Below are 23171 nucleotides of genomic sequence, written 5' to 3'. Positions count from 1 at the left end.
TGAAAGAGATCTTCAGATACCTGAAAGGAATTAATGATGCGCAAAAATCAAATCTTTTCCAATGGAAAGGAAGCTGTAAAGCCAGAGATCATGATATGAAACTCCAAGGGGCAAGACTTAGGAACAATGGTGGGAAATATTTCTTCATGGAAAAGGTGGTGGATACATGGAATGCCCTCCTGGAAGAGGTGGTGAAGACAAGAAGGGTAATGGGAATTCAAAAAGACATGGGACAAACACAGAGGATCCCTGCTGGCTTGAGAATGGAAATGAAGAAATGGGGTAACTTTTCTGCTACGCCTATCGTTTACATTTAGGCTTAGGGGTGGCCTGCATGGAGCAGCAGATGTGACTACCCTTAACAGAAGGCTTGGAGATGGCCTGCAAAAAGCTTCAGTTGCAACTACCCTAAAACTAAACTAAAAAAAAAAAAGATAAATAAATAAATTGCTGGCAGATTGAATGAAACGTTTTGGTCTTTATCTGCCATCATTCACTATGTTACTATGTTATCATTTTAAAGTAATCCAACAGTGTGAAAACACAGGATAGGAGGTTTACATTCTGATATGTTTCATGCTTTACTCCACAGTGCTCACCCAGTACAGGACACAAATATAGTGAGCTCTGTTTTCACAAATACACAAGTGGTGCACTTTTGGTTTTCTCCTAGCCACTTCTTCTTGCTCCTTTGGGCTTCCAGCTGGTATGGCATCACGAGTCTCCATCCATAACTACTCAAGGGTTTTTGCCATCTTTAATCCCCTCTCTCTCATCTAGCTCAGCCAAGATTGTAGCTAACCATCCCCTGGCTTTGAGAAATGGTGGCCCTCTGGAACCTGTGCTCATCCATCAGCCAGTAGGCATGGCAGTTGAGGGCTCAGAATGGGGGAACAGGACCCAAATCTGGAAAGTAAGCCCAGGTTGTCCACACAGTACCGCGTCAACCCAATTGTGAATTTTTTTTGTAGCAAAAAATCCATGCAATGGAAAATTGACAGGAAAAATATGTCTTTCAAACGTGCACAAGAATCACAGTTTGTTCTGGCCTTGAAGTCACTTGCACTTTGTTGAAATAGTCTGTTGGAAGATGTTTCCTATCTGCACCATGACTTAGAAAAATGTTGTGGGCTATAAAAGTCTGTATTTTACCAGCATGCAGTCTTAAAAATGATTCTGTTTATGGTAAAATATTAGTAACATTAGCACAGTGGTCCCCAACCCTTTCCTGGAGATGCGCCTAACCAGTCTGGATCTCAGGATATATTCAGTGTGGAAAACCTGTCTGACGAGGTATGCCTCCAGGAGAGAATTGAGCAACTCTGCATTAGTAATTATTAAGTTAATTTTAAATCACCCCCCAATTTTTCATTTTTAAGGACTTGGATAATTGGTGACCGCCTCCAAGTTATCCGGCTAAGTAGTTAACTGGATAAAACTTAGCCGGATAACTTTGAAGCATTCTGAGGGCATTTTGGGATGGAGTTAAGTTAACCGGATATTAGCAGCTCATTTCAATTTTTAATGTGCTGATGGTGAAATCTGTGCGCTTTATGTTAACACCAATGTGCATTAAGTGGTAAAGCAGGAATTTGACATGTGTTAACTCTCTTTAATAAACAGGTCCCTATGTGTAACTCTAATTCTTCCTTGTGTTATCTTCTGAAAGGTAATCTAGAGCAAGCAAATGAGGAACTACGAGCAATCATTAAGAAAATCTGGAAGCGCACTAGCATGAAGTTGCTAGACCAGGTGGTACCTCCTGCAGGCGGTAAGTGGGCATTATGATTAGATGATGAAGCATGCCTACTTGCTCATCTACGTTTCATGGCACAAATTTTCTCACACAGATTTTGCTTTGTCTTTTCATCATTATGGGCCTGATATTGAAAGCACGTTCAGCGACCATTAGATAGCCGGATAAGTCACTTATCCGGCTATCTTTTAGCCAATCAGTTTATAGGCAGGCAGTGGATGGATCTGGGCGGTGCTACTTATCTGGTTAACTTAACTGGATAAGTAGCGATATTCGTTCTTATACGGTTAAGTTAATTGGATAAGTTAAATCAACTCTATGGCTGATCTAACAGCCAGCTTTAACTTATTGGGCTAAGTAGTATCTTGACTGCGGATATTCAGCGGCATAAATATCCCTTGTAACTTAGCCGGATAAGTCATATCCGGCTAAGTTACTTACCCGGCCAGCGCTGAATATCGGGCCCTATATGTTTAACTGTCCTTTCTTTTTTTAAATTGTCAAGAGTGTTGGTCCATCTCCAGCTATCTTACATTACTCTCTTCTTGACATGCTCCAGTCAAGTTTTGTCTCTCTCATGCGGGGATTCTCCTCTTCTCTGTGCTTATGAGACTAATTTCTATCCCATCTTTTGTCTTTGGGTCTCCAGGTTTGCCTTATAATTTTTCATGTCATTCTTTCAAAGGTTCCAGGACTAGTTCTTTCTTCTACTTATTATCCATTATTATCCTATTATTAATATCTGTTGTCCCCAGGGCTCTCTGATAAGTCTCCTACAGTTTTCTGTTTATAACTCCCTCTGTGTACCAATATCACCTCTCTTGGTATTCAGTCACCTCCATGCAGATAATATGCAGTTCTGTCTTTCTTTCTTGCACTCACATCTGATCTTTTCAGTCTCTTCCTGGCTATCATCAATCTCTGTCTGAATGCAGAATAATAATATCAGAGTCAGTCTTCAGCAGACAAATTTCTTTTATGCAATCCTGGTCTTCTAGTCCATCAGACTTGGATCAGTCCGGATCAGAGTACTCAAAATCAGTTGGATGGGGTCATGCCAGAGGTTAGAGTTCCCATACAGCAGTGTGTCCCATGCAGAAGCAAACCAAATAGTCCATCATAACACTATAAAAAATGAAAACCATAACAAAATTATAAGTAGCACATTATTATAGTCCCCCTGAATTTAAAACCTAAGTTGGTACACCAAAGAGGTGAGGTATTGGTCACTATCAGAGAGGCCTAGGTTATGCGTTTTGCAAATCGAAAGTTCCTCCCAGGATGGAGTAAATGTCTAAGAAATCAAATTTCAGACATTCTTCCTCCACTTTCGTTTTCTCCCTAACCCTCTACAGGTTCCTTTTTCTCCATCTGTGTTCCTCTGTCATCTCCATAAACCTTTCCACATTCCACTCTCCTCTGCTGGGTTGAGGCAAACCGAGCAGCAGCTCAGGAACTAAGTGAGAATATGAGTACATGGGTCATGGCAGCTGGTCCCCTCTCCAGTGAAGTGTGTATGTGGGAGAACAGCTGTGGGTGTCATAAGCATGTCTTCTCGCTGGTGTCCTGATGCTGCTGGCCTCCTGCAGCTCTGCCTGCCGCTGACAAAGGAAGAGGTAGAGGAGAGGGTCCCTAATCAGCAGGCTTCTGTTTGGCAGCCAGAAGGATGGATTCCACCATCCATAGCTGCTCCTCCTTTCAGTAGTGTAGAGCAAGCAATGCCAGGAGACTATACTGGCGAGTACCATCCCAGTTCAAGATGAAAATATAGCCCAGCAAGATACAAATACCTCTTTGGATTTTGTCAGTGCTAGTCTCTGACTGGCAAGCATCACTACAAGAACATCTGGCCTTCTTTTCCAGCAGTAGATGTAAGTAACTCAACAACAGCTATCCCACTTCTGCCAGTCAGGAATCAGATGCGAGTTTCTTCTATGTAACTGTCTAAGTGTATCATACAAATACTGAACCATCTAGATAGTCCTCAGCCTCTCACACAATGCATCTTTAATGCAACTTGAAAAGAGCAACCACTGAGATTCTCCTATTCATATGTTTTCATCAGACTTCATAACCTGTTTTGTAGAAAGGAGTGACTGAAATCTATATTTTGTTATTTCTACAGATGATGAAGTGACAGTTGGGAAGTTTTATGCCACATTCTTAATCCAAGAGTATTTCCGAAAATTCAAGAAACGTAAAGAGCAAGGTCTGGTGGGCAAACCCTCCCAGCGGAATGCCCTCTCTCTACAGGTATGTGACAGCTGCTGAACATGTGTATCCCTGTCCCGCTGGGACTCCAAAAGAAGTATTATGGAACATTAACTTTGGTACCTTCTGCCTCTGCTCTTGTGACCTCATTAATGAAATCACAGAGGTGAGGGCTTCAGTCTAAGAATACATTCCTCAGCTCTTTTACTTCTTTCAATTACAGACATAGGAAGCAGCTCAGAAATGTTAAGGAGTTCCAGATAATATTTGTAACCCCAAGGTCATCACCAAAGTATCCCCTCCTAGAGACATCAAAGTCTTTAAAGACACTGAATGATGAGGTCAGGGTATCATGTTCCCTGACACTCCCCAGTGAGAGATGTCTTCTGAGAAGGGTGTTTCATAAAACCCATGAGCCCACTTTGCTTTGGGTTCTTCCTATCCATCTCCTGTCGTAGGAGTGTGTGAGGCTCAAGGGCGGGATATGGGAGCCTCATGGCGTCCAAAAGGATCTTGAGAGCGGAACCAAAGAGGTGAAGAGTGGTGAAAGGAAAGTTATTTCCATACTCCTTGTGTTTCACTGAATATTTGCCTTGAGTGTTTAAAACTGGATTTCTGGTTGGAGTCAGAATATGGACTGCCAGCCTGGGAGATCTACTCTGAGTTGCTGCTTAGAAAGAATCAGCAGGAGCTCAGCTGTATCTGTTCGGGAAAGTGTGCCAGTTCAGCTACTGGACCATGGAGATCTGCACACCACAAAGCAGGTACCAATAAGAGGAAAGCCCTGGAAGTCAGGACTGCTTCTTCCATTTGGTGAACTAGGTGGACGCTTAGGGCATCAAAATTATGGGAGAGGGGGCAACAAAAATCTACCTATTTGTAAGGTGCAGCACCACAAGAGAAAAGGTCATGGATGGGGTAGGGGGAGAAAGGAAGCTGGGTGGGTGAGGGTGTTGTGGAGAGGTGGGGTCGGGCAGGAAGAGAGAGAAAGAGAGAGATGGTTCTGGTAAGGTCGGGGGTAGAGAAAGGATACTGGGCACTGCAAAAAGGGGACAGAGAGTTTGGGGGGGATGCTTCTGTGATGATCAGGAAGTGAAGTAGAGAAAGAGGAGGATGCTGGGGAGAGAAGAAGAGAAGAGAGATGCTGGGCACTGTGGATAGGGAGCAAAGGGAGGAGGATGCAGGACTTGGCAGAGGGTCAGAGGAGAGATGAGGCTGAGTGGTGCTAGAGAGGGGGGTGGAGTGCCAAAGCTGCCCCCAATAGCAGGTGAGTAAGTAGAAGGGCATGAGATTGAAGATTTGCCTAGGGTACCTAATACCTTGGCTCCAGCCCTGCAGGGAGGATCCATCTACAAAAAGTATCCTTGCTAGGGAGTGGTAGGGGAAGAAACGCCCGGCGTGTGAAGATTTGCTGTGACTATAATTTCTGGACTTCATTCTACATTTTCATTTCTGTATGGATTGCACCAGGCACAATAATTCATTTGCAGCACATAGTCCAGTAAAGATTTTTTTTTTAACAACCCCAAATTGGAGTATTGTGTGATTTTTCTTGCACTGGGACTTTGCAGAATACCTTCTAAAGCTTAAGGCCCTTGAAAGACCTTTGCTTTCCACCCTGTTAGAAAACAGCCCTGAGAGCGTGGGTCACAACCTGGCTCCAGAACTCCCAACTGAGCCCATCTGTCAAATTAGCTGGTGGATCAGGGGTTACAGAACCAGATAAATTTAAGTTGGTCTGTCGTATATTGCACAAAAAAGATTTCTGACATTGCATTCAATCCCTAAGGGTACAGCTTTTTAACACTGAAAATAATTAGCATAGCACATGATGGCAGATAAAGACCAAAATGGCCCATTAAATTTGCCAATGTCTTTTACCTAACCTCACCACCCATTTCCTACCACTGCCCTCCACCCCAGTCCCAAGCATGCCCAAAATCTGTTACAGTGATGGGCCTCCACCAGCAGGGCATTAAAGCAACACTCAAACCCCCGTGCTCTGCTGTATTACTGGGATTTGCCAGCTTTCAATTATGAAAATTCAGAACACTTGGAGGAGCCGAGTACACCTTTTGCTGACAGCGTCTTTCCACATCCTCACACAATTGTTATCGCCACCCGCCCTTAGGAAACATGTATTTGATTTGAGAGAAAATCATAAATTCGTATCATTTATCAGCGACACAAAAACATTCTAATAACTCATTGTACAGTAAGCAAATTTAAAATATTATTCTTCAGTCTGGATAGGACTTTTTAAACATTGTTTTTTTTTATTTTTGAAGTTTCAAAATTTGTTTAAATACAAACATGACATCTTTTTGAGCCATTGTATTTTATAAAAGTTAATCTTCTTTAAAATACTAAAATCTCTGTTGATCCAGTCTAATTATCACAAGCCACAGTCTGGTTATCCCCATGCCTGGTTATCCCACAAGCCACAGTCTGGTTATCCCCATGCCTGATTGTAGGGACAGAGAGTCAATCAGGCCCATGCCTGATTGACTCTCTACCTGAAACTTTTAAACCTTGGGGGTTTTTTTCTTCAGTGCAGCTGCTGAGCCAGACCCTTTCACAAGCTACCATGCTCTATGCACCCCTGCACTCTGTACTTTACTTTAGAGCCATAGGCCCCCTGTGCTCTGTACTAAGTTTAGAATCATAGGTCCTCTTCACAACTCTTTCTTTACTCCAAACAGACACTTTCTTGGAGGCTTTCCTCCAAACAGACACTTTCTGTGCAAAGCTTTAGAAAAATCCCACGCATGACACCATATGTGGCGACAAATTGTGATTCCCACAGGCCTGGAGACAAAACTAGCCTGACTACACCTTTCTTAAATACATAATCTTTATTCATAGCTTCAGTCATATACACAACAGTAGACTGCCTTTACCTTCAGACTGTGTACTCTTTCTACTCACAGTTTGTATTGCTTCTTAGCTCAGTGTTTGGACAGTGTTACGTTACAGGAGATGCCTTCCTCCTGGATGCCTGGGCCTGGTCTGGTTATCCCCACCTGCATCCCAGCTCTTATTCTGCAGTCTCTGGTTATGCACTCTGAGCCCCACCTGCCCCGCAGGATCCCATAGAGCATACTCTCCTTAAGTCATTTAAGGTGAACCAGACATCTAGCCTGGTCCTGTACAGGTAAATAGGGGAATTCTAGGGGCACTGCTTCAGACACCATGAAGTGTAAATAGAAAAGTACATACAAAAACTGAATTGAAAACTACAACAAGCCAGACTCTGTATGCAGTACAATAATGGAAAAACAGAAACATCAACATTCCTTATAAAAACATCAATCATAATAGTAAAACCATACTAATAACCAAGAATATTTCAAAACAGCCGATGAATAAAATAACATCCAATAATTAAAAACTCATAAAAAATTTTAAAACTTTTCCAAAAACTAATAAAATATTTTAAAACAGCAGACACATTAAATAACACCCAATAAAGAGGTAAAAAGCCCTCGTACTGCATACCTGGGAATATTTGATTTACAGATGCCCTGAGGGTGACGTGGATTAGCAAGAAGCGGGACAGGGCAGTGGTGGTGGTTGTGTGCATAAACTTTCTTCACACACAAATACACTCCTCCCCCCCTTCAACACACACAAACTCTCCCCACACACATACACATACCTTTTTCAGCTCCATGCTAGTTACTCCCGTGCTTCATTACCATGCTATAGTTACAGTACTGGTCCTGCATTGTCACATCTGAAGAAAGCACCTAAGACGTCTCAAAGCTCTTGTACAATTCCATCATAAGATAATTCTTATATTGATCCAGTAAAAGATATTACAACCCACAAAGAATCCAGTTTGAATTTTCAAATTGGTGTATGCAGGATTTTCATAGTGATATATATATTTGGATTGAGGACCAAGTGAATTTGCATATTTGATTACACTCAAAGGGGCGGATTTTAAGAGCCCTGGTCGCGTAAATCCGGGCGGATTTACGCGAGCAGGGCCCTGCGCGCCGGTGCGCCTATTTTACATAGGCCTACCGGCGCGCACAGAGCCCCGGGACTCGTGTAAGTCCCGGAGTTCTCCGAGGGGGGCGTGTCGGGGGCGGTCCGGGTCGTCGCGACGTTTTCGGGGCGTGTCGGCAGCGTTTTGGGGGCGGGTGCGGGGGCATGGCTACGGCCCGGGGCGGTCCGGGGGTGTGGCCGCGCCCTCCGTACCCGCCCCCAGGTCGCGGCCCGGCACGCAAGAGGCCCGCTGGCGCGCAGGGGATTTACGCCTCCCTCTGGGAGGCGTAAATCCCCCGACAAAGGTAAGGTGGGGGCTTAGACAGGGCCGGGTGGGTGGGTTAGGTAGGGGAAGGGAGGGGAAGGTGAGGGGAGGGCAAAAGGAAGTTCCCTCCGAGGCCGCTCCGATTTTCGGAGCGGCCTCGGAGGGAACGGGGGTAGGCTGCGCGGCTCGGCGCGCGCCGGCTATACAAAATCGATAGCCTTGCGCGCGCCGATCCAGGTTTTTAGCAGATACGCGCGGCTCCACGCGTATCTGCTAAAATCCAGCGTACTTTTGTTTGCGCCTGGAGCAGCAAACAAAAGTAGGCCTATTCGCGGAGTATGAAAATCCGCCCCAAAGTCTGAAAACGAGTACCAGTGATTTATAGAGATTTGCATGCAATGGAGGCAGTGCACGCAGATCTTTCTCATGCATATTCATTGTGGATATCCTGAAAACCTGGCCTGTTTGCGGCCCTCGAGGACTGGAGTTCGCCATCCCTACCCTACTACTATTTTAGCCCTTGGAATTTCCTGAACAAATATGGCTAACTATTGTGTCTAATCATGACAAATGCCTGGCAGGGACTGGGATGGAAGTGAGACTGAGCAGTCCCACCACACTCTTTTCATCTGATGTCACACTTGAACTTAGTCCTCCAGTGGTGAAAGGCTAGAACAGTGACCCATTATGCCCCTTAATGACCTACAGCCCTCCTGGCTAATTATATGCCAGGCTTAGAAGCTAGTCTGCAAAGAAGAATCTATGGAGTTGAATTTAATTATTTTGGTCCAGCTAGTACAGTATATTTATTTAGACATTCACAAACAATGTGATTTTCTTAACAAAAAAAAAAAACCCCTGCCCAGTCCTTTGCAAAGCCACAAATCCCCGCCCCCAGCCAGCAGCAGCAGGAATTGCATTTAAGCAAACATCATTTCCTGCTGCCACAGAGCCAAACTTGCAGCTCTTACCATGAGACTGGCCCCGTGGCAGCAGGAGCTGATGTCACTTAAATGTGACTTCAGCTGCCGCTGACCCACATTACCAACATGGGCAAGGGGAGTGGCATTGCTCCCCACCCCAAACATAGAAACATGAAGGCAGAAAAAGACTGTATGGCCCATCCAGTCTGCCCATCCGTCCAATTAATTTAGCATTATAATTCTCAGCACTTCGTTAGAGAGGCCCTCTGTTTATCCCATGTTTTCTTGAATTCAGATACTGTTTTTGTTTCCACCACCTCCACTGGGAGGCTGTTGCACACATCCACCACCCTCTCTGTAAAGAAATATTTCCTAAGAGTACTTCTGATTCTATCCCCTTTCACCCTCATCTCATGACCTATTGTTCTAGAATCCCCTTTCCACTGAAAAATGTTCACCTCCTGTGCATGGAAACCTTTGAGAAATTTTGAATGTCTCTAGCATATCTCCCCTGTCTCGCCTTTCCTCTAGGACAGAGCTTTCCAAACTTTTCGTGTTGGTGACACTTTTTAGACAAACATAATTTCACGACACAGTAATTCAGTCTATTAGCAAACCAGAGGTTAAAGGCTAAATGAACAAAACATATTTTGACAATTTATTTAGATTTAGATTTATTAAGTTTTATATACCGTCACTAGGGATCCATCGTAACGGTTCACAACAAAATAAAACATACAGCTGAATATATCATACAAAATTAATAAACCTAAAATACATTTTAAAATACAGTATTATACCTAAAATACATTAAAATACATTAATAAGCCTAAAATACATAATTAAACCTAAAAACATTTTAAAATCTAAAATACATTTAAATACATTATTAATCTAAAATACACTATTACAGCTAAAAATACATCATAGCAAACTAAAACACATCCTAAATGATCCTAAAAGTACTTCCTAGGGTAGTACTTAAAATCTAACAGTAATTAAATCAAATCAAACGGGAAGAAGAATAAAAACTAGCTAAGACAGTACGCAACATCATCATTCTACTCTCCTAGTATGGGGCGCTGTCGTCAAGTGATAATAACTATAGGTAAAACATTAGTCATTGTTCCAATTTGCTTGAGTAAGCCTCACTAAAAAAACAGGTTTTAAGGTCTTTCTTAAACTGTTTATAGTTAGACTCAAGTCTAATTGCTGCTGGTAGTAGATTCCAAATTTGGGGCCCAGCAAGAGACAAAGCTCTACCTCTGACCTGATTTAAGTGAGCTGATTGTACTGATGGTAGAGTCAATAGGCCTTTATTGGCGGAGCGTAGATTTCTTTGCGGCACATGTAGTTTAATAGCTGCGTTCAGCCAGTCAGCCTGTTCACTATAAATTAGTTTATGTAGAATACATATAGATTTGAATTTAACCCGGTATTCAATTGGTAGCCAGTGTAGGTTGATTAAAATCGGGGTAATATGATCGCTTTTCTTAACTCCAGATAAAATTCTTGCAGCCACATTCTGCAAAACTTGGAGTGGCCGAGTAGTAGAAGCGGGCAAACCCAATAGGAGTACTGTACGAAAGTCATTTTGGTCTAACAAAGGTTTCAACCATCTTAGCATAAGTAATTTTGCATACCCTTCTCTTACTTTACCGGTAATATGTTTTTTGAAATTAAATTCTGGGTCAATGATTACACCCAGATTACACCCAGGTATGTTTCCTTAAATATATTCATGAATTTTTGTGGATTACATAATATTACACCCACACTGACCCCCAGGCAGCTCCCATTCATTCTCACACCGCTCCCTCCCCACCCCCCCAGGCATGCACACATTCATTCTCACACACACACAGAGACTCCCAGGCAGGCACCAATTTATTCTCACACACACATACACCACACACAGGCAGGCACCTATTCTCACACAGACAGATCCCAGGAAGACACCCATTCATTCTCATTCACAGATACAGCCTCAGGCAGGCACCCATACATTCACACACATACACCCCCAGGCAGACACCTATTCATACACTTGCTCACACTGAAGGCAGACCCCCCTCTCTTTCTATTGCCAGCAACCTCAAAGCCTCTCTCATTGCTCTGCTACTGCCGTCACTGCTGCCATGTGGATATTTGGGGAGGTGCTGATTGCTGCTACTGGCAGTGAAGCCCGTTTTGCTGTCTCCTCTGTGCAGGCCCTGCGGTATTAAATATTTGCGGGCTTCCACGTCCTCCATGCCGATCTCGTACATTGCAAGATCGGCATAGAGAAAGTGCTATTCTTGCACATTCCCAAAGATTACATGTGCCAATCACTGAAAAGTAATTTTTTTTACCTTTGCTGTCTGATCTTAGTTTTCTAATTGGTTGGTCACAGGCTTTTTTTTCCACCTTCCCTTTCTTGTTTTTTTGCCAATTCCTTTTACAGGGTCTTTTTTTTCTATTTCTTTTCTCTCCATCTGTCTTCTTCCCTCAAACACACATTCAGGTTCTCATTCTCACAGCGGCCCTACTACCGGGTTTCCTCCTCTTCTCGGACCACCGCAACATGGGATATGCCACTAAGCATAAGAGAGTGCCTGTGTGTATGTGTGTGTGGAAGAGAGAGCCACTGAGTAAGAGAGCCTGTCTGTGTGAGGGAGAGAGGACCACTGAATGTGAGACAGTTCCTGTGTGTCTATGTATATGGGTGTGTGTGGTAGCAAGAGCCATTGAGTGTGAGAGAGTGCCTGTATGTCTGAGGGAGAGAGAGAGACACTGATTATGAAAGAGTGCCTGTGTGTTTGAGGGAGAAAGAGCAACTAGGCATGAGAGAGTGACTATGTGTGTGAGGGACTGAGAACCACTGAATGTGAGAGAGTGCCTGTGTGTGAGAAAATGAGAGCCAGTGAGAATGATAGAGTTCCTATGTGTAAGTGGGAGGGAGAGCCACAGAATGTGAGAGAGTGCTTGTGAATGTGAGGGATAGAACATAACTGAGTATAAGAGAGCACCTATGTTTGTGTGTGTAAGGGAGCATGTGCCTGTGCATGTGTATGAGGGGGAGAGAGAGCCACTGAGTATGTAAGTGAGAGCTTGTGCATGTGTTTGAGGAGGAGTGAGGTCAGCAGAGCAAGGTAGATGACGGTACTCACTCCAAAGTGTAGAAGAAAGTAGCTGAGATGAGCACGGTAGTGGCCCAAGGCAAAGGGGTACACCGCCGGTTCCGTCAGCAAGATGGTAGAAACGAGAATTGCACTCACAAGGCTGAATTAGGTAGGATCCCAAACAAGGATAGATGGATTCTCCAGGCAGGAAGGTCCTCCGAGGAGCGGATAGCCAGAACGTGACAAGGCCCCCAAGGAGCGGGTACCTAAGGCATTCTAAGTCCAGGAGTTCAGGAACCAGTTCAGAGTAGTGAAGCGAAGCATCTCCAAAGGAGTGGAATAAGCAGGAAGGAAGTCCTTGCTAACTCGTAGGAAGCATAGCCTGGATGGATTAAATACACTGGTGGGTGAAGTCATGCGGAGGGATGACCCCGAGGTTCCCGCCATGACGTGAATAAGAGAGGGCCTAGGGCACGCGGGTGCCCTAGGTAATCCCCGAATCAAGATGGCATACGGGATCGCCCACACCGTCCCAGGGATGCTGGGGAAGGCGGAGTTTGCAGGCTGAGGCTGCCATGGCTCTGAGAATCGCTGGTGCAGGGAAAAGAGAGGTGAGCAGCAGAGGTCACAGCCGTCTGCGACTGATGGGCGCAACACCTAGTGGGACTCTTTGGACTGGCTTTGGGACTTATAGTGAGTACTCTTCACTCTACTCTTTGGTGACTTGTGCCTCATTTGCACCATCACAATCCATGCCCTTTGGTGACTCCTCATCAGTGCCTTACACTGGTTCTTCTGTAGCCTCCCTCACTTTGGTCTTTATGCTCCCTTTCTCAAGACTCTCCATGGCTCCTCTTTCTGGATTCTCCATGGCAGCGCTTCCATATGGCTTCTCTGTAGCCCCTCTCGCTGGGGCCTCCATGGCCTTTGCTGCCCTTCCATCTGGCCTCTTTGCACTGCATCTCTCAGGCTCCATGTGCTGCCTTTTTCTGGCCACTCAATGCCACTCACAGGCCATTTGGAACTGCTGCCTTCTGGACAGTCTGTGTGCCCATGTCCAGGGCAGGCTATGAAGCTCCAGCATGAGCTTCTCTGTATCTCCCATTTTGGGCTTTTGCCACTCAGGATCTGTGTTGGCTTCAGCCCCTTCGCGGCTTTCAGACCTCTCTGGAGAGGAGTCTCTCTGAAGTGCTGAGCCACAATCAGGTGACTCACTCAGTTGATATACTCCCTCTGGGCTCTCTGTGGCCACTCTATCAGGGTTCTCCACAGCACCTCTCTGTTCAGGCTTTACCTTTAATCTCCTCCATGAGCTCTCGGGGTAACACAGTATTTTTCACTGCACTCTGCTGTGCTTTCTCTGCATTCCCAGTGGTCTCCTCAGCATGTTGCTTCAGTTCATTTAGCTCGTGGGACCACTCTACTAGCAGCTCATTTAGTTCCTCCAGGAATTGTTGGCACTCCTTGACCACCCACTCTAGGCATTCACTTCTCTGCCTGACCTCGACTCTTGGGAGTGGACTCTCCAGTTCCATTAGCCTGACTGGCCTCTCCAGCTGCCAAGCCTCGAACCTCAGGTTCTCCCTCTCACCCAGCTTTTGAGACTGGGGACTCCCACTATGCAGGAGGACATGGCTATACTACACCCAGTGGATCCAGACCAGGTTTTCTGTAGTACTGACCAGGCCTCTGGCAGCTGCAGTCTCTTATAGGGACCAACCAGTTTTTGCACTTGCCAGCAGTTTCTTATTCTGCCTGAGCCATGCCCTGTTCCAGCCACAGTGCACAACTGCTTTTCTCTCTCTCTCTTTTTTTTTTCTCTTTAAAGGTAAAAAAAAGTTTAAAAAAAAAAAAAAAAAAAAAAAAAGCTCTGTCTCTCCAGCACTAACTTCACTGTGTAGCAGTCCTAACTTCAGACAAAGCTTGTCTCCTTAGTCTGCAAAGAAAAAACCTAAACCTGCCTCCCTCCAGGCCCCACAGACTACTCTATTTAAAGGAAGTTTCCTGGTATTTTTCTTCTGTGCTCTTCTTTGAGCCAGCCAGCTTTTGACTTTCAGTACTCTGCAACCTTAGCAGCATTATTCTTCTGTCCCAGCCTCTTTTCTTGGGCAGGATTTCCACAGCTTTTCCTCTTCTGTGCTCCCTGAGCCACACAAACAGTTGCTTACTTCTTAAGTAGCCACACAACAGACCTCTTTTGAAAACTTAGGGGGGTTTTGTGCCCACTTAGAAAATAATTCCCCAATCTGACACCATATGTGAGGGTGACCGAGCAAATCAACTAGGCCGGAGCAGAAAATCACAGACCCCAGCCTTTTATAATATAATCTTAACTTTTATTAACATACACAGCACTTTAATCAATAGTAGACTGTCTTACACATAAACCTTCAGAGATGGTCAGGAGCTCCTTGCTCCCAGAGACACAGGGGCCTCCTGATCTCAGCTGGGTTCACACTCTAATCTGCCCCAGCAGGTCCCTCCCTCAGGACTCTCTCTGCCCAGCAGGGTCCCGCCCACAGAGCTCTCTCCCTCAGTGGGATTTAAGGTGGATCAGGCATCTAGCCTGGTCCTGCACATGCAAAAAGGGGGAAAACAGGATCACTTCATCACATAGGCCTAACACCATATGGATTCTAAGTGTATTTTTTATGTATACATATTTGGTTGGCTTGCAGTGTTGCAGGACGGTTTTTTTGCAGGAATCTAAGTTTCATAGCAAGGAATTTGTATGGACATCTAATGGACTACCTCCGGCTTTTTCAAAAACTTGCTTAAACAGAACTATTTAATACAATATATGGAATATAAGGACCTTACATCCGTATGAGGTGCTGTATATACAGGCAAACACTGCTTTCATTATTCAGCAGCCCCTGAAGCAGCTCAATTGAGCAAAACTCGGCCTGAGTCGGGCTTTTTACTACGAAATATTAATAAATTCCTTGGTGTTTACCGATCTTCTTCGTGTAGCCCAGGAGAGGTGGCTGTCAACGGGTTAGGAAAACAGACGCTGTGCACAGCCACAGGTTAGGAGAATGGATGCTCATTAATTGAGCATCCCTTTCTCAAACCTGACTGCCAGCATACTTTCTTTTTTTGGAGAGTTCTACTTTTTCACTTCCTCTGACTTAATATCGCCATGATATTAAGTCAGAGGAAGTACAGAAAAGCAGCATTTTCTGCTTTTCTGTATACTTTTTGGACTCCTCAAAAATTAACGCCTGCTCCGGGGAAGGCGTTAATTTTGGAGAGTAAAAATATGCACTTCAGGCTAGTGGCTGATGACAGAATGACGCTCAATGGGCTACTGAGGTACCCATCCTGCAGTGGCTGAAGAAGAGAGGAGTAGAAGATCCGGTGGCTGCCAGCGAACCCTATCCAGCTGGCAGCTGAAGAAGAGGCCCAGAAAAGAGGAGAAGACCCTGAACCTGTGTGAATGAGTGTGTGAAACTGTGTATTTGTGGATGTGGATGAAATTGTGGATATGTGTTTGTGTGAAAGAGAGAAATCATGAACCTGTGAGAGACCCTGTGTGTGTGTGTGTGTGTGTGTATGTGTGCAAGAGAGAGTGTGTATGGGGGGAGGGGATAAAGACAGCCTGTATTTGTGTGTGCAAGGGAGAGTGCCTGTGGGTGTGTGAGAGTGCCTGTATGGATGTGTGTGAGGGAGAGAGGGCCACTGAGTGAACATCTTTGTGTGAGGCACTGTGCATGATAATAATCATGTCTGTGTATGGGAGAGAGAGGAAAATGTTTGTGCACCCTTCTTCTGTCCCACTAATCCAGGACAGTCTCATGGTAACTGGAAATCAAAAGTTCCCAGGTATGGAGGGTGTAGGATTTTTTATCTCTAGTAGTTTTAATTATTGGATGTTAATTGATGTGTACTGTTTCGAAATATTTTATTGGTGAATTTTTTTAAAATGTTAATACAAGTTTTTAATTATTGGATTTTATTCTATGTATCAAATGTTTTGAAATATTCTTTTTATTAACATGGTTGATGTTTTATATTTCTTGATTTTGTTGTTTGATGTTTTGTGAGAAATTGTGATATTTCTGTTTTTCCATTGTTGCACTGAGAACAGAATCTGACTTGTTGCACTTTCCAGTTCAGTTTTTGTCTGCATGTTTCTATTTATTCTATTTGGCGATGGTCTATCTGTGTTCTATATGTGTGACTGAGGTGAGGTACTGCTAGAATGTAGTTTCTGTGGAGGGATCTATAGCAGCTGGATTTGTTCTGTTTTCCTAATAGGTGTATTAGTGTTTTAGGGCATGGTATAATATTTTCAGTGCTGCTTCTTCAGAGGCTGGGTTGTTACTGTTTGAGTCCTTGGAGTTAGTGCTGTTACAGTTATGACAGGTTTGCTATATAGGAAGAGCCGGAGCATTTGGTGCCCTAGGTCAGTGGTTCTCAACCTTTTTTAGGGTGGGACACACCTGACCACCACGGAACTAAATGTATTCTGCATCCACAGGAATTCCCTCAACCCCCAGCAATTTATTTATTTATTATATACTGACATTTGATATCACATTGGTTTATATTCAGGTACTTAGGTATTTCTCTATCCCCAGAAGGCTTACAATCTAAGTTTTTGTACCTGAGGCAATGGAGGGTAAAGTGACTTGCCCAAGGTCACAAGGAGTGACAGCAGGACTTGAATTCTGGTCTCCTGGTTCGTAGCCCACTGCTCTAACCAGTAGGCTATTCCTCCTCCCCAATGAGTGCAAAGCAGATCTAGGGCATTACCCTGTACAACTCACCATACAAAAAATATTCTGGTTCTGATGACATCTCAGTAAAAGCAAAACAAACTCCCTTTACTACCAGGCACAATAGCCCTCCTTATGAAAAGACAGTAATTTACCGTTCTCTGTAGCAGGACCCTCACTCTGGAACTCTCTCCCAATTTTCCTTCGCACAATATCAAATCCACTTCATTTCAAAAAATCCCTCAAAACATATCTTTTTCAACTTGCTTTCAACATAACGCCAACTCATCCAACCTTCACCACTCAACTGCCCCTCTTTCCCCTTACGTCCTCATGATATTTTGATTCATCCCAATTTTGCTCTTCTAAGAGATAACTTTCATCCCTATATTCGTTCTCCTGACCCATCCCCCCTTCCCTCTCTACCTTTCCTCAAGGCATAAATTTCTTTGTTATAAGATAAAATTTTTTGTTTGAATTAGATACCTAGATAGCTATATACAATTTTAATGTAATTTTTTACAATTTATTTAATTTCATTGATTTTATTTCTTCTGTAAACCTTTTTGATAAAATTTATTTTTAAAAAACGGTATATAAATACTTTTAAATAAATAAAATAAATAAATTAATGCATATCCGATTGAGAAAACACAACAAATAAGATTGATACAAATGCCTACATGCTAGTAAAATACCTCACCTCGGTCACACACCCAAAATTGACCTTCACAAATTACAGAAAAACCACAAATTATAAATATGGAGACAGAAACTGGAATGGAAAACCAAAAAAAGCTACTGCATGCAGTGTGAACCTGGAGAAATGGAAAGTGAAATATAGCACCTAACATAGTCCCAGGATCTGCAATAATGCACACAAACTAACCCACACAAAGTTACACCTGTATTATGGAACACACTCAAACAGTAACAACCCTGTCTATGAAAAGGCAACACTACAACTATTAAACCAGGCCCTAAACACTAATACACCTCCTATTAGGAAAACAGAATAAGCCAAGCTGCTATAGAGCCCCACACAGAAATAATTGTAAAGCTTTACTAATAAATGTTACAAAACAGCTGCTGAACAGAATAACATCCAACAATTAGAAACTCAGAAAAATTATTAAAACATGTCCAAATATCAATAAAATATTTAAAACAGCAGACATCGCATAATTCCCAATAATTAAAATGGCAGTCAAATCAAGAAAAATAAATTTAAAAAGCCACCTTTACTTACCCTCCCAGCAACTCTCCTACTCCTTTCCCATCCAGGCCAATAGCACTCACCAGAAGCAGCAAGGGCTGCTGAAGCTCTGTCCTCACAGTCCTCTTCCTTAGCGCCTACAACCAGTCACACACACACACACTCAATTAGACCCCACAACCAGTCTCTGTCTTTCTCACACCAGTCATTTTCCTGACCAGTCTCTCTCACACACACAGAAACACATCACCTCCCTGACCAGTCTCTCTCTCAATCACACTCATGCTCTCTTATATACAAGCTTTCAATCACACACAAATGCTCTCGCACCCATTCACACCAGCTCTCACCCAGGCACCCATTCACACCCACGCACACAAGCTCTCACCCAGGCATCCATTCACACCCACAAGCTGTCACTCAGGTTTCCATTCACACCCCCACACACAAGCTCTCACCCAGGTACCTATTCACATTTACACATACCAGCTCTCACCCAGGCACCCATTCACACCCACAGACACCAGCTCTCACCCAGGCACCCATTCACACCCACCACACCAGCTCTCACCCAGGTACCCATTCACACAAATACACACAAACTCTCACCAAAAACTCTTCTTCCTTCACTGCAAGGATGGGCTCCAGTTCCACTGTGGCTTTACTCCGGCGGGCCTTCTTTTTCACCGCCATGTAGATGGGTTCCCGTGGTAGCCTCATTTGGAGTCAGGTTTCCTCTTCACCGCCACGGGGACAAGCTCCCGTGGTGGCCTTGCTTGGTCAGGGCCGGGTTTTCTTCTTCACCGCCACGGGACGAGCTCCCATGGCAGCCTTGCTTGGTCAGGGTCGGGTTTTCCTCTTCACCGCCACGGGGATGAGCTCCCATGGTGGCTTTGCTTCATCGGAGTTCGACAATGACATTCCTCCCACCCCACCCCCAGTCTATGCAATGCCCCTTCTTCCTGCCTCACTGGCCAACCAAAGGCTTCCTCCCTTCTTTATACTTCCACTGGCAGATAGAAGGGAGGAGGCTTCCGATTGGCCTGCGCGGGGACAGGAAGAATGAAGGAGGTTTCCCATTGGGCAGTGGGGGTAGGACAAAAGGAGGCTTCCAATTGGCCCGCGAGGGCTGGAAAAGGGAGAAGGAAAGTACAACAGGGCAGTGGGACACCGGGAGACGCGACACACCTGCCGGTGCTTGGCAACAGAGGGGTTGAAAATCGCTGCCCTAGGTGAACCTTTGCTCATGTACCGCTCTCTCCAACTTACTTGCTGATAGCAGCTTCAGGACAGCACAGTTCCTCCTCTGGGCCTCAAGCTGGCTAGATTTTGCTGCCACTAAAATATTGGCACTCTTGGCAACTGCCTAGTTTGCCTAATGGAAGCACCAGCCCTGTATATAGGTTCTAAGTTTCATTTTGTTACAGTTTTTTGTTATTTCACAAAGTGTCTGGTAGTGGAAGATGTATGTGCTGACAACAACATTTCAAAGTTTTTTTGTACTGTAAATTATAAGGGTGTTGGGGACTTTCTGTGGATGCAGAGATTATGTTACAGAATGAAGATGCAGGATTTATATTGAGATTAGTTTCCTTCTTGTATATACGTTAGGCTTCACTCTCATATCCATATAGAAGAATTGGTTGAATGAAGCTATCAAATAATTTGAATGAAAGGGTGAAACTGGACAGACTTTTTTTTTAATTGCACAAAAGGACCTTGGGACTTTTTCTTATTGTATCTTTTATAACCAATTTAATGGCAGGGAGGCATGATGTGTGTAAATGTCCAGGGCTAGTGCTTCCATTATAAAAACTAGGCAGTCACCTAAAGCACCAAACATTTTGGGGGCAATAAAATCCCACCAACATGAAACCCAATGGGGATTGAGAAAATCCAATATTGTCAGAGAAGGAAGCATTGTGCTGGAGCCATTACTGGCAGTAGAAGAGAACATTGTGCTGGAAGTGCCACAGTAGATAAGTTGGGGGAGTGTGGTGCCTAAGATGCCAAATACTCTTGCACCAGCTCTGTTAATGTCCTTTGGCTTGCACCCCTGTCAGCACCCTAATTACTTCTGTCTAAAGACATCACTGACCCTCATTGCTTCTACCCTTGCCTCTTCTCAAAACCTTATCACCTCTCCTCCTGGTGCAAATAGTAGATTGCAGACAGCCCTCACCACTAAAGTACAGGTGGCACTTACTATATCTAAATTTATACTAAATTTAGATTCCTTGTGCCAGAAACAGAATAAAGTGTACCACATGCACAAAATACCAACTAACAGTGGACACATTCCAGTTGCATTTCTTTATAGAGATAACCACACCCTGGAGGTCTTGCTCCTGGCTTTCTTTTTGGATTGCATTTAAAGGGCATGTAATATATTTATTCCAAGGCTGGTCTGCGCACGTTGCATGACATTGGTCCAGAGATCCGGCGAGCAATCTCAGGAGACCTGACAGCAGAGGAGGAATTGGACAAGGCCATGAAAGAAGCTGTGTCTGCGGCCTCTGAAGATGACATCTTCCGGGTATGTTTTGTTGCCGGGTACTTGGGATTGGTGACTGTCAGAGCCAGGCTGCTGGGCTCGATGGACCTTCATCTGACCCAGCATGGCATCTCTTCTTGTGCACTGAATATGTTATTGTCCTCTCTTAGGAATGAGATCAGTGCATGCCCTCTGTTGTCTCTGCTGTTTAAGGGGAAATGAGCTATTTCTTCATGAATCTTTATAGTGTATCAGAGGCACTCTGTGGGTTTGAATGCCATATCATCCTTGTTTTCATTAGCCAGCATTTGTCTTCATCATATTTTATCTCTCTCTGTGTTAAGATATTTGTTCTTTTCTGCTATGCTTTCTCTCAGGCCTTGTGTCTGGGTAACAAGACAGTGATAGGATTCAGAGGGATGTTTTCTGCTTTAAGGGAGTAGCAAGCAAAAGCCCTGTGTCCTCTGAAACCAGAGAAAAGAGTCATAGCCAGCTGAGCATCCTAATGTCAGACCTGTTATCCTGCTGATATAATTTTATGTAGTCTGTAACCTCTAAAGCGCATTATAGGGCTGTTTATAGCAACTGCTGAATACAAGAACAATGGACTCCATAAACATTGTTAAGCGCACAGCTGCTCCAAGCTGAGGGAATCTGTTTTCTGTTTTTCTGACAGAGGGCTGGCGGCCTGTTTGGAAACCACGTCAGTTACTACCAGAGCGATGGCAGGAGCTCCTTCCCCCAAACCTTCACCACGCAGCGCCCACTGCATATCAATAAAACTGTGAACAGCCAAGGAGACACGGACTCCCCCTCCCACGAAAAGCTGGTGGACTCCACCTTCACCCCTAGCAGCTACTCGTCCTCTGGCTCCAATGCCAACATTAACAATGCTAACAACACTGCCTTGGTTCGCTTCCCCAACCTGGCTGGTTACCAGAGTACTGTCTGCACAGTAGAAAGTCACAGCAGCCCCCTCCCTCCAGCCGTTCGTACACACGGAGGTTCTTGGAAGCTCAGTTCAAAAAGGTAATGGAAAATCCACCACAGAGAGTTGATGTAGTATAAGGAAAACCAAATATACCTGAGATTATGCAAATGTGTATAGTTATTACTGTCAGTTTTATTCTATGTATGGATTTAAATGTACACTTACCATCTTGCTAAATAAAAGTCCATGTTCAAAAAAAAAAAAAAAAAAGGGTGAGGGTAGAGAGACAGAGAGTGTGAAGGGTGGGGAGATACAAAGGGTATGGGGGGGGGGGGGGGAGATGAAGATGCCATGAAAGACAAAGCAGGGGAGGGTGGAAGGAAAAGAGAGCTGGGAGCTGTTCGGAGAGCTGCAGGGAATGGAAGGAAGAGGACAGGAAAGGATAGGGAAATATAGAGGCTAGAGAAAAAAGTGAGTGTAAAAGAGGAAAGAGACAGGGTAGGAAAGACAGGGCAAGGTGGCCTCACCTGATTCCTTATCAGGCTCTGCCAAGCCCAGCAGCAAGCTAGGAGACCCTCAGGTCTAGCCGAGCTCTTTGGGTGTAACCCTAGAAGAGGCAAGGGTGAGGACAACTCTTCTGAGCATTTAAAGTTGCTAATCTGAATCTTCCTTCATAAAGTTATTAGTCGATGGTTAATTTATTGGTGATTTCTTCTTTCTTTGTTCTCCCCCCTTCATGCTTTCTTGCTGAATTAGGACACGTTACTATGAAACATTGGGACGGTAGGTGTTTCCTATGGAGCTATTTCTTTTTTTCTGTTTATTTCATGCTTATATACTGCCTTCCCCCCCCTGCCCCCCCCCCCCCCCGCCAAAAAAAAACAGGGTCCAAAGGCCATTCACATCCCAACAGTGCAAAATAACATATGCATGTAACAAATGCAATATTAATGTTAAAAATTCCTAATACAGAACTACCATATCCCTACTCTCTGTAGAGAAACGATAGATCGCAGCTAAAAACACTCCTTCCCACTTAATACAAGATTCCCTGTGACATCAATAACAATACACTCCATCAAAATAAAAATACAATATAGTCAAATACATCATCATCATAAAACGTTAAGCAAAAAAGAATCTTTCCCCAGCAATCTTTACATAACATCCGCCATCTTGCAACAGCCTAACAAAAAAGGCCCTTGACTGGACCAATATATGTTTTGTTATCATTTTTTTGACTTAAGGACCTGTAAGGTGCCACACAGCCTATTTTGCTTTCTTTTTAAAAGGCTTTTTTTTCCAGTAGTTAAGGAAGAGCTAACATACATGGAAAGCATTATCACTGCTCACAAGAGCTCAACAGAAAAGCAAAAATAAAAATGGATGGGAGATAGGGATGAGGGATCTTCCACTTTGCACAGCATGATTTGATGTTGTGAGCACAATTTTCAAAAGCCATGTACCAGTTTATCTCAGTAAGAATTGATGTCTGAATACTGCTGACCCGTAACCTAACTGAAAGCACATGCGGGATTTCATGATGCACATACTTTTAGC

At 44.1% G+C, this 23171-nt stretch overlaps 1 protein-coding gene across 18 annotated transcripts in view; it reads left to right on the top strand.

Moving 5' to 3' along the window:
* CACNA1C (calcium voltage-gated channel subunit alpha1 C) overlaps nucleotides 1-23171 on the top strand; it is a 1539476-nt gene that overhangs the window by 1471736 nt on the left and 44569 nt on the right. For all 18 annotated transcript variants that reach the window (XM_029599882.1, XM_029599881.1, XM_029599874.1 and 15 more), the window contains 5 exons: nucleotides 1670-1771; nucleotides 3882-4009; nucleotides 20588-20722; nucleotides 21357-21709; nucleotides 22368-22394. In XM_029599882.1, coding sequence (XP_029455742.1) covers nucleotides 1670-1771; nucleotides 3882-4009; nucleotides 20588-20722; nucleotides 21357-21709; nucleotides 22368-22394 — 745 coding nt within the window. The remainder of the gene's footprint in view (nucleotides 1-1669; nucleotides 1772-3881; nucleotides 4010-20587; nucleotides 20723-21356; nucleotides 21710-22367; nucleotides 22395-23171) is intronic.

This window comes from Rhinatrema bivittatum, chromosome 4 (genome assembly GCF_901001135.1).
Source record: "Rhinatrema bivittatum chromosome 4, aRhiBiv1.1, whole genome shotgun sequence".
NCBI lineage: Eukaryota > Metazoa > Chordata > Amphibia > Gymnophiona > Rhinatrematidae > Rhinatrema > Rhinatrema bivittatum.
Note: the sequence above shows the minus strand (reverse complement) of the source record. Positions and strands in the feature narration are given on the sequence as shown.